Source organism: Lutra lutra, chromosome 9, assembly GCF_902655055.1.
Source record: "Lutra lutra chromosome 9, mLutLut1.2, whole genome shotgun sequence".
In the NCBI taxonomy this organism is placed as follows: Eukaryota; Metazoa; Chordata; class Mammalia; order Carnivora; family Mustelidae; genus Lutra; species Lutra lutra.
Genome location: NC_062286.1, coordinates 21,630,542 through 21,642,409, shown reverse-complemented (window position 1 = coordinate 21,642,409; position 11,868 = coordinate 21,630,542). Strand labels below are relative to the sequence as shown.

At 52.5% G+C, this 11,868-nt stretch overlaps 1 protein-coding gene across 2 annotated transcripts; it reads left to right on the top strand.

Moving 5' to 3' along the window:
- Positions 1–1,345: 1,345 nt before the first annotated feature.
- On the top strand, positions 1,346–11,793 carry MPV17 (mitochondrial inner membrane protein MPV17). Of its 2 annotated transcripts, XM_047744824.1 has the most exons (8): positions 1,346–1,429; positions 1,935–2,009; positions 8,669–8,784; positions 8,992–9,084; positions 9,182–9,277; positions 9,512–9,544; positions 9,790–9,842; positions 10,838–11,793. In XM_047744824.1, the coding sequence occupies exons 2-8, from the start codon at positions 1,940–1,942 to the stop codon at positions 10,905–10,907; spliced, it is 531 nt and encodes a 176-aa protein (XP_047600780.1). In that variant the 5' UTR covers positions 1,346–1,429; positions 1,935–1,939; the 3' UTR covers positions 10,908–11,793. The 2 variants fall into 2 exon arrangements, with proteins under 2 accessions (XP_047600780.1, XP_047600779.1); XM_047744823.1 differs by lacking the exons at positions 1,346–1,429; positions 9,512–9,544.
- The last annotated feature ends 75 nt before the right edge of the window (positions 11,794–11,868 follow it).

Sequence of the window (11,868 nt, the reverse complement as noted above, 5' to 3'; positions counted from 1 at the left end):
GAAGGGGAAAAAAGAGTAAATCACGTGTTTATTTAAACATTTGATCTATTTCAGGTATTTTGCATGTTACTTAATCATATGAGGTAGATACTGCCCCATTTTAACTGTAAAGATAAGATTCTGAGAGTTTGAGCAGTCTGAAAAAGATCACTTTACTACGTAGTGGTGCTGGGATTTGAACGTAGACAGTCTGACTTCAGAGAACAACTTTCTAACCTACCACATTTTGGTCTATTACATTTACTAATGTAAATTCACTCCTGGCATAGTGTTTTGAATATAGGAGCCTTGAGTGAAGTATTTGTGACATCAAATTATCTTGCTTCCTCATTGTGTTTCTCAAGTACCTGTGACAGGATTTTCCCTGTCTTAATCACATAGGCATTGAGTAAATAGGAGCTAGAGCTAGCCAGGTGGGAACCTGAAAGTCAGGGATGGCTGCTTCCTGAAGTGTGGGTTCCCTGGATATAGTTAAGCAAAGGCTTCCAGCCTGACAAATATGCCAGGGATCTTACAGTAGTTTCCGCCACCCTTGAAAGGATGTTGCACTATATTCACAAAATTTTAGAATGTTAAAGCTGAAAAGGAATATTAAGAAATCACATAATCTAGAGATTTCCAAACACTTTTAGTTGTGAACCCCTTTGTTTAAAAGTGGCTCTTTCTAAAATAATTTTTTAAACTGAGGTAAAGAACCTGTAGTGAGTGGTACCTCCCAAAAACATCTTGTAAACCCCTAACACTGAGGAGCCCAGTGTGATAAACATAGTCTAACAGGTGAGGAACCTTAAGTTCAAGTGTAATGATGACCAGGCTGCAGAGCCCACTAGTTACAAAGCCAGTACGCGGACTCTGAGTTTCTGGAATCCCGTGCTTTCCATGGAGGGGTCCTCTTTATGCAGCATCTCTAAAGGCCATTGTGGACAAAGACTAAACTAGTGCTCAGAGGATGACAAATTTTACCCATGCAGGAGCTCACAGTCAAGGCTAGTGAAGAACCCAGGGACACTGAAAAAAATAACGCACCTAACTACGGCTCATGGTTTCTAAATTGATTTTCGAGACTGAGAAGGGCATCAGCACCTTGGCCAGTTCCGGGGTGCGGTAGCAGCGAGGGTCTATCCAGGTTAAGAAACCAGGGCTACGGGGGAGAAGGGGCATGAAGAGGCAGAGGTCGGACCCAAGTGGGAACTATGGACGGCGGGACCCTCACCGAGACCCCGCGCGGTCCACTTCAAAAAGGGGTTGCTCACATACGGACAGCTGAGCGGTTCTCCATGAGTATTACGCTCAGTCCACTCCCACTCCAACCTCGGCTGCCGCGGGGTTGGGGGGGGAAGTTTCGGGGGAAGCCGGACGGAAGGGGCGGGACTTGAGGCGGAAGTCCTTCCCGGTCGGGTCACTTGGGAGGGGCTGGAGGCGAGGGCAGGTGAGTGCCGGGCGATCCTCCTTTCAGGGCTCAAATCGTCGCGTGCCTTTAGTGCCCAAAGCCCATGTGACCTGTCCTGGCCCAGAGAATGACGGGCCCTATTTCCGGTGTAGAGTTGGACTCAGGAAGGATACGGGCTGGTTCCAACTAAGTGAATCTGGCGACCGACCAGACTCTGGGTGAAAGCCAGAACAGACCTGCCGTTATGAAGTGTCTCGGTGTGGAAGGAGGAGGCCCCCCAGGTGGCTCTGCTTCAGAGATGGGGTGGCGGGTGGCTGCCACCGAGATTCCGCAGCCGCCTACAGCCTTCCTCTGTGACCTGATTGTCTAAGGCGATGCCTGTGACAGGAAGCTGTCCAGGAAGCATCCCTCCTGAGGCCTCTGCCCCTCTAAGACGTATTGGAAGTGTGCCGAGGAGAGGGAGTGGAAACAGGGAAAAGTCAAGGGTGTCTTTAATTGTGGGGAGGGGCGGGGGGGTAATTCCCCTCTCCTCTTGGCTTGACAGGAATCATGGCACTCTGGCGGGCATACCAGCGAGCCCTGGCCAGTCACCCGTGGAAAGTACAGGTCCTGACAGCTGGTGAGTGAATAGATCTGAGCGGGACCAGAGCAGCCTGATTTGGGAGGCAGAAGCTCACCCCACCACACCTTCCTCATTTTCTGCTTCTGTTGAGCCCCCTTGAAAGGTTGGCTGTCTCTCATCCAAAGCTGTCCCCAGTCTTTTGGTGGGTGGGCCCCCAAGGCTGTTCTTAAGGAAGGGTTATACCTGCTGTAAAGTAGGATTTGAAAGTCCTCAGAAAGCTGAGGAGTCATCCCTTGGGGTTAAAGGCATTGCCCCAGGAGACCTTAACTTAGAAAGTTAACAATAGCAAATGCTCCGTCTAACATATTAACAGTGTGCAAAACACTTTCAACACCTTATCTCATAGCTCTGCACAAAGATCTGTGAGATAGGATCCCTTGAGTCCACATTAGATTACACACCTATTAAGTGCTGGGATCAGGACTCTTACCCCAGTTTATTTTTCTTAGTTGTTTTTTTTTTTTGATCATGAAATAATATCTTAACATAGAAAAGAATGGTTAAGACATGTATGTAAGGTTTAAATAGTATTAAAACTGATTATTCTTGTATCAGCACCCAGCTTGAGAACCCTTGAGCACCTATCCTTAATTCATACAAACCAAGAAATAACTGGTTTCCTGAGTTTTGTTTATACCACTCTTTTGCTTTTCTTATAGTTTTACTACCCTTTTATGTATCCCCAAACAATATACTAATCAAGGATTTATGTTTGCTCCAAATCCAGTGAGTGGCTAGTGCCTTACAAAGGTAACCCAGTGACTTAACCTGTATTTGTTACCATCTTTACTTTGCGCATTAGCTAAGAAGGGAGGGGATGGCACAGAGATACGGTAAGTTTTACAGGGGGGAGGACTAGAAGCTCTGAGACTGTTGGGGCAGTGCAAGAGTGATCGGGTTAAGATGGGATCTTGCCTATGTTTAGAGGAAGGGAAGAGGATTCTAGGGAGGACCATGGGCTTCTTAGATGAAGACTGTTGAGTGGCAGGCTATGGAAGCCAGAGGAACAGCAAGCCTCTTACTGCAACAGCCCCACCTCAGCCCTAGAAACTTCACTGGATGACTGGCCAAGGGATGGACAATTTTGCCCCTCCCTGGGCCCCTCTCCAACCTCTGTGCCCAACCACCCCATGTCCTCAGAGTGTCCGTCAGCCTGCATGACTCACCTGGTTGCGTGTGTGGTGACTCATTCTGGACTGTGTGGCTGAGATGGGGACTGACACGCTGGGCCCTTTGCCAGCCTCAGACTCCCTCGGGGCCCTTCACTGCTGGACGGAAGTTTCCCCCTTGTGGCATCAAGAATAGAGAGGGAGAGCTAGTCCTTGTGTTTCCCTACCCAAGGGGTGTGCAGTGGACACAGGAGCTGGCCTTCAGAGGGGCCCTCTCACAGATACATGGGCTATGCTGGGGTGCTGGTCTAGAAGCACTTTCTAGGAAGCACTTTTCTCAGACTTCTTCCCTGCTGCTAGTGTATTTGGATCAAACTGCAAATAAAGGGAGGAGGTGGGTTTAGCTCCTCAGGCTGATCTTAGATCCTAGCGCAGTGCTTCGTAAGGCCCCGTGGGGTAGCTTCTCACACTGGAAGACAAAATAGGGATTTCAGACTTGGAGTTAGAAGAGCAGGATTTGAATTTAAGAGTCGTAACCCTCAGTAGGTGCCCGAAGAGAGAAAGTAAGTGAGTAAACCTCTTGGAGCCTCAGTTTCCTCATTCAGGAATTGAGTTTAGTTAGCTGACCTCACAGAGTTAGTGTCAGGGTTATCTCTGTGAAAAGGCTTTAGAAATTAAGAAATGCTTAATAAACACAAAGGCTCCTGGGCTTGGCCCTTTCCATGAGTATTGTTAACCCACACACGGCAAGCTGTTCTTTTTTTTTTTTTTTTTTTCCAGACTGATCTATTTATTTTTTAGAGAGAGAGAGCGCGCGTGCACAAGCAGGAGGGGCAGAGGGAGGAGGAGAGAGACTCTTGAGCAGACTGCACGCTCAGAGCAGAGTGTGATGCAGGGCTCAATCTCACGACCCTGAGATCATGACCAGAGGCGAAATCAAGAGTAGGACGCTTGGGGCGCCTGGGTGGCTCAGTGGGTTAAAGCCTCTGCCCTCGGCTTGGGTCATGATCCCAGGATCCTGGGATCGAGCCCCACATGGGACTCCCTGCTCAGTGGGGAGTCTGCTTTCCTCTCTCTCTCTCTCTCTGCCTGCCTGTCTGCCTACTTGTGATCTCTCTCTCTGTCAAATAATTTTTTTAAAAAAGAGTAGGATGCTTAACCGACTGCGCGCCCCCAGACACCCCAAGTGGTTCTTTTTCTAGTGGTGTTTTGGCTGTGTTTGTTCCATTTGCCTTAAATTTGAACATGGGTGATTATCTCAGCCTTGGTTCTCCAAGTAGCAGGGCCTGGGCTTTGGTGCAGGTACTTTGTGAGGGAGTAGAAAGTCGTCCGTGGGGGAGGAGGGCGAGCCAGTATGGAGGAAGATCAGATTGCATACTGCTTAGGGCCCATGGCTGCTCCATCCCTTAAAGCTGACTGAGAAGCTCTTTGAAATGCCTCTGAGGACTATAGGGGAGAATAGCCTTTTCTGGAGAAAAGAAACCTTTACCCACGAGCTCTCCTCCTCCATTTGTCAAACACATGGAATGTCGATACCTGTGTGCAGCCCCCAGGTGAGGCATCCACTGCACAGCCCTGGGTATGACCCAGGTTGAGCTGTGGTAGTGGGCGGAGTCAGGGATAAGTGAATCAGGATCTGAAATGATTCGAGAGAAGTGTCTGATAATGGGTAGTGTTGACCAAGCTAAAGTCAGGAACAGAGCATGCTGGGAAAAGGTCCACTGTGTGTTCCACACAGCCTGAGTCAGCCTCTTCCCGTCCTTTCTGAAGGGCCCTTCCAGTCTCCACTGGGCCCCGGGCCCAGCTCCATCCATTTTTGGCCACTCTAGTCCTGCTATGGGGCAGCTGAGCTGCTGCAGACACTGGTTTCCCTGGAGTCTGAATTCCGCCAGGCGTGCGCACTCAGCAGGCACGGGAGCGTCCGGTCCTGCCCTGACACCGTAGAGCAGGAGGCTGCAGCAGGGGCAGGGGTGATGTGTACTGGGGTCCCCGTGGTCAGTGGTAGAGCTGGCCTTAGAATGGAGCACACTTCCCAGTGATCTGCCCTGTACTCGAGACTATGGGGCCCCGGAAAGCTGAGCGTAGCCGTCACTGGTCTGGCTTACATACCTGAGAAGCTGCAGAGCCCTCCATTTTGTCCCATTTTCTAGCAGTAGGACAGCTTTGGGCCGGGAATGGGGAGAGAATTCAGATCAGTCCCCCAGAATGTGCTCCCCCCTCTGTCGTTGCTAGGCTTCTGTTGCCTCTGGGGTCTATCAGAGCCGGCCCCCAGCCCAAGCAGCCCTTTAATTGTGGAGACTTCTGGGGAGGAGAGAGTTGGCAGCACCCCTGGCCCCATTCCAGTAGCTCTACCTGTCGCCCAGGCCTCTGATCCTCAAGGGCATGCTTCCTGCTCCCCATTCCACCTTTCTGCCCCCCAACCTTCTCATCTTCCATTAGCACTTTATTTTCTTGCAACTAAGACCCCATACACAAAAGCCACGAGAGGAACATAATAGGGGAAGTTGGGAACTAGGAAGACGGTGTGGAAATTGGGGCTTTTCAACTAGCGGGCAGGGGGTGGTCCCAAATAGATCGGTGGCCAGAGGCAGCCTGCTCCCCACCCCCTCACTCCACTGAATCCAGTGGGGAGTGACGGCATGAGAACTGGCACCTACCCAAGGGCATGATGTCACACCTGCGCCAGTGTCTGCCTGCTGGGCTCCTCGCCCGGCCTGGCATCGGGCATCAGTGCCCGTAGCCCCTCGCCCTGCCCCATCAGGGCATGGCAAGTACGTCTTTTGCAGGTCTCCGGCTCCAAGCCCCTAGAAACAAGTCCAAGGCAAGGGGAGCCAGAGCACTGAAAAGATCTAGAGCAACCGAATATTCAGGAGACTCCCAGAACCCAGCTGGGGCCTGTTTGGGCTCTGGCGCTGGGGAAAGTGGAAGGAGGAATCTGAATGTCCGCTCTTCTTGCCCGGACTTGCTTGGGCGGAAATGCGGGCCTGCACTAGGCACTGGCCAAAGCCTTCAGCTGCCCCGGGGTTGCTGCAGGCCCAGCTCCCTGACGGCCTGTGGGCAGAGGAGGAATGGCTGGGCACGGCTTTGTCAAATGGACAGGGCTGGCAGGGGCTCCTCCCTCTCACTGCTGCCTTTCCACCTGACCGCATGGTCTTGGATCCTGGAATCCATCTTTTTCCAAGGCTGCCGGCTCCCTGGACTGTGGTTTTCATTCCTGCTCTGCCTTTAGCTTGTTGGGTGACTGTTGGCAAGTTGGGTGACTGTTGCCATCCCTACAAGGTGACAAGGAACAAAGAGGGTCACCTCCTGGGCAGTGAAAGACAGGAAGTGCATTAGTCTAAGAAGTGTCTTTGATGTGTGGCCTTTGGAGCCTTGCTTGGGCAAGGAGTCCCCTGGGAGTGGAAGGCACAGAGGCCTCCTGGCGCCACTGACCCATGAGCCCATGTCTCTGCCCCTGCCGTGATTCCCTAGCCTCCTGTTCCTTGAGAGAAGGCCTGGGTTCAGCCCCAACTCTACTCCTTACTAAATAACCTCATCTCTTAAAGACGTTAAATGGAGGTGTGACCCCACCTCCCAGGCCTTTCGTGGGGATTAAATGCGTGAGATCCATCTGTAAACTGTAAACTTTTTGCCAGTAGGACATCAAGCTGTTAGGTCCCTTCATTTAAGAAGTGACTGCCTTCTGTTCTGCCCTCCTCAGGCTTTCTCCAGGTACCCTTGCCTTGATGCATGGCCACAGCAGCAAGCCCTCCCTGGGGGAGGTGAGGCAGGGGAAAGGGAGATGAGTGCTAACCGTGTGGAGCTGGGAACAAGCCTCTGCTTTCACAGGTCCTCACACATAGGCATGGGGGCTCCTCATGCCCTTCCCGGAGCGGGCCTGTTGGGACTATACATTGGTGTTTTCCCTTGGTTGGTTTTCTGAGCACCTGCCAGGCCCTTGGTTAGGTGTGGTGGAGGATAAGAGAGCAAAGATGTCTAGGATTCTCTTCGCCCTCTGGGAGGTCATGGCTAGCATGTTCTGGGAAGAGCCTCCAGCACTTTGAGAGTTTCAGGGAGAGGAGAGGCAGGACCACCGTGATGGGTGCGCTGGGGCCCCAGAGCTGCTCCAGGGCTGGGAGTGCCAGCAGCTGAGGCCAGCCGTGGGGGTTGTGGGGGTCGTGGCGCCAGCCCTCAGCCTTCCCCAGCTGCCTGGGCAGCGGCTGCAGCTCTGGGGCAGGGCTTTGCAGCGGCTGCGGGGGAAGAGCAGTGAGTGCACAGCCAGCGTGGACGTCAGAGCCTGCTCTGTACCAAGGACTAGGGTTAAAGGATGTGTTTGCCCAGCTCTGATTGAGGGCACAGGGACCGTGGTGGCTGAGGGGCTGGAAGGGGGGCTCTCATTACTCAGTGATACGGGACAGGCGAGCCGGAGATTATCTGGTCACTCCCAAGTGACCCTGTGTGTGTGTGTGTTTGCTGGAAACCATCATGCCACCATAACTGACGGGGGGCTCTGTAAATAGTGACAGTTTCTATCTTGGTTTCTGGGTGTGGGCGTCTGACTAGGGTTGCTTGGGAAAGGGGTGTCTGTATGAATGAGGGAAGGGGAAGCAGGTACAAAGGCCTGGGGTTTGGGGGGAATGGCTATAATATCTATTGTCCCCCCAGTCTGAGGTTATGAATGGGGGGATGTCTAGGTTTACCTGATTGTGCTAGGAGGTGACCAGGACTCCTACTTGTGGGGACTCTTACCAGTTCAGCCAGTCGTCTTCCTGCCTGAGACCATGTAAGCACTCATGCTTTAGAAAATGAATTATTCTTGCTGTCCTTCACAAAGAGAGGCCCCAAGACCAAGGTGAAGGACACTTTCCAGGGTCTCGCCTGGGATTAGGGGAGAAACCCCAGAGTTCCTTACCATTCTACACAGGATCTGTTCACAATATGATTCCTGGAAAAATCACCGTGTAGGAAGTCAAGCCACCTGGTTCTTGCCTTGGTTCTGCCACTTACTGGGAATGTAAGGTCCCAGACCTTCATTTCTATACCTCAAAAATAAGGAGTTTGGTTGGAATTATCTGGAAGGCTTTTCCAGTTTTTTTTTTTAAGGTTTTATTTATTTATTTGACAGACAAAGATCACAAGCAGGCAGAGAGAGAGGAGGAAGCAGGCTCCCCGCTGAGCAGAGAGCCCAATGCAGGGCTCGATCCCAGGACCCTGGGATCATGACCTGAGCCAAAGGCAGAGGCTTTAACCCACGGAGCCATGCTTTTCCAGTTCTTATAGTCCATGGTTCTCAGTGTCAAGCACCTTAGGTTCCCCTTCATCTGCAGTCACTGACTTGACTTCCCTTTAGGACTTTGTGCACAGTCTGTGGGTCCTGGCCTGATGAAGGCTGCTCAGCTCAGTGTCTAACATGACACTTTGAAGTGGCAGTAAAGGACTGGCCATTTGCCCCAGAATTAATCTCTTAGGCTCTAAGTGTCAGAGCCTCATTCAGGGACTTCCTTCTGTCCCTGGAATGGCAACCTACCTTCAGGAGGTATCCTGACAACACCTGTGTACCCTGCTCAGGGTCCCTGATGGGCCTGGGTGACATTATCTCACAGCAACTGGTGGAGAAGCGAGGTCTACGGGGACACCAGTCTCGCCGGACCCTGATCATGGTCTCCCTGGGCTGTGGCTTCGTGGTAAGTTCTGTCTACAGTGGGGTTGCTGGAGGACTGGATGGTGGTCTTAGTTCCATGTCATTCTTCAGTTTCCCTTGGCCTCCCCTGCATCTAAGCCAACCTTAGATAGGATTTGGTTTCTAATCCTTGAGAGAGGAGCATTGTGATGCAAAAGCCAAGCGCTCCCCTCGCCACACACCCTCTGTCCCCTCTGGGGTTTACTTTCAGGGCCCCGCCGTAGGAGGCTGGTACAGGGTCTTGGACCGCCTCATCCCTGGCACCAGCAAGGTAGACGCGCTGAAGAAGATGCTGTTGGATCAGGTGAGCAGAGGGAAAAGGGACTTGGGAAGCAGGAGCGGGCATGGTGGGGGGAGGGAGGGGATTTCTGTGCTCACAGGACTTTAATTTCTCTCCCCAGGGGTGCTTTGCCCCATGTTTTCTAGGCTCTTTCCTCTCACTGGTAGGAGCACTCAATGGACTGTCAGCCCAGGACAACTGGGCCAAGCTGTGGCGGGTGAGCAGGGCAGGTGGGGGATGGTCTCCAGCTGGCAGCCTGGCAGTCCCTGGGGAATGAGGCAGGCTTTGTGGGGAGGAGCCGGTGGGATGCAGGCAGAGCCCCAGGCTCCGGGAAGACAAGCTGGGCGGTGCGGTCGGAGTGTAGTCTGTGTTGGAGGTGCTCTGCAGACTGGGAGGTGGGCGCTACTTGGAAGTGTGTGCCTGGGTAAGTTTGTTTCTTTTGTGTCCCCAGGACTATCCTGACGCCCTCGTCACCAACTACTACGTAAGCGCTGACTCTGCAGCTGTCTCTTCTGCTTTCTTGAGTCCAAAAGTGCCCGGGAATGGGAGTCCTCCTGCCATAGAAATCCTACAGTTGGGATGACTCTTGTCCCCAGTGTGGGCACTGTGCTCAGGGAAACACTCACCCGTTCGCCTTGTTCTTGTCTTCAGAAGCTGAAGTAAAGCCAGTGAGTCTGGGGGTCGGGTGAAAGAGGCAGCCCCCCAACCTTTACCTTCTTTCTCTTGTAGCTCTGGCCTGCTGTGCAGTTAGCCAACTTCTACCTGGTCCCCCTTCATTACAGGTAAGACACATCCTGACCCCTCCCCCCCAGGGAAGGCGCACGGCACAAACAGCTGGACGCCAAGTGATTCTCCTTTCGACCTGGAGTCACTTGAGACCCTCGAAGAACGCTGTCCCGTCAGAGTTCCTCAGACTCTCAGGCATGCTAGTCAGACCTTCTGATCCTTTAGAGAACCTGTCCCAGAACCTGCCCACTGACCCTCTTTCATCTTCTCAAAAAGGCTCCTGCTCATAGTCCCGTCTCCCCCGCCGCCCCGCCTGAGCACTCACCTTCGACGACAGAGCTGCAGGGCCAGTGTCTGGGGAGCAGCGGTCTGGGTTGGACGGGAAGGGAGACCGAAGAGCTGAGGGGGAATGTGGGCCCGTGAGGCCGCTGCAGAGCACGAGTCCACCTTAATAATAAGGGTAGTTGCTGAAACCACAGTGAAAACTACAGTGGAGCTCAAGATGAGTCGTTAAAATTTTGGGCAGTGAAAGGGCATCAGGAACGGGGAAAAGTATGAAACTCTTCAGAGGCGACGGAGTCAACATTTACATGAACAGTGTAGCTTAATGGACCAGGTCCTCAACACTAGGGTCCCTGTGATACTCTTTGCAACTAGAAAAAGGTAAATTGAGAATAAAGAGAAGGAGATGCTACTTTTTATGGCCGGCAGGACGGTTTTGGAAGGTAGACTCTCTTCAGCTGGTAAAGGCGGACAAAGACGAGCTTTCGGGAGCCTGGACAGGAGTGAGTAAGAACCACTCTTGGCGGGATGACGGTGTTCTACTCTGAGGCTCAGAGACAGAGCTCGGACAGCCCCAGAACCCAGCCTGCTTGTCCTCTGGTCTGAGCCACACGTCCCTCCCTCAGGGCTGAAGGAGGGAGACCTCAGTGTAGACGTTCTCAGAGACCAGCCCTCCTTTCCCGTAGCACTTGTCCAGCTCTCCCCACCCCCCATGCTTGCTCCTCGTCCTCCATTGTCCTCATGATGCCACCCCCCCGCTGTGCCGCAGGTTGGCCGTTGTCCAGTGTGTCGCGGTCGTCTGGAACTCCTACCTGTCGTGGAAGGCCCACCGGCTCTAGGCCAGCCTCACCCCGATGTCTATGCAGACAGTGCTGTGGCTTGACCCCAGCGCGCTCAGAGAGCCTCCTCGAAGAGGGCACATCGCTTTTCCTGGGGTTCCGTGGTCACTCAGAACTTAATGGACTTAGCACCTGACTTCTTTTGAAATCATTACAACCTTTATAATGGTCTTATCCCCACCATGTGGTAGGCACCCCATAAATGCATATGGTCTTGTCTGCTGTGACTCACCCCTGTATCCCACAGTGCCATCGCCCCCACTCATCACAGACATCTGCTCTCTAACCTTCATCTGCTCTCTAACCTTCCCAGCCCAGGTGGAGCTCCGGCTCTTTGGGGGCCCCGAACCTGTATATGGCGCCTCCACAGATCTGTTTGGTAATTATGTAGTCTGAAACCTGTAGACGCGATGTGAGGGCCCCAGCAGAAACTATGGGGCAGTCAGAATTTCTAGAGCTGGGAAGAAGTCTAGAGAGAGCCAATCCTGATCATCTCCTATGGGGGAGCACACTCAGGTGTGCTCACAAAAGTGAGGTGACGTGTCCACACCACCGGCCGCTGGCAGAGTGGAAACTTGAATCCACATGCTATAGATGAATGTTTGTGTGCCCTCCAGGATTCATCTGTTGAAAACCTAATGCCCATGGTTATGTTATTAGGCAGTGGGACCTTCGGAGGTGATGAGGTCATGAGGGATTCGTGCCTTTTTAAAGCAGCCCAGACAGATCTCTCACCCCTCCCACTGTATGGGGACATAGCGAGAAGGTGCTCACTATGAAAGTTAGCCAGCTGCTTCTCTCCTGATAGCACATCGGTCAGCGCCATGGGCTTGGACCTCCCAGCTTCTAGAACTGTGTGAGAAATAAATGTTTGCTGTTTATAAGATATGGAGTTGATAGTAGTTTTGGTATAGCAGTGTGAAGAGATGAAGGCAAGTTCCCTTACTTCCTACCAAGTGAT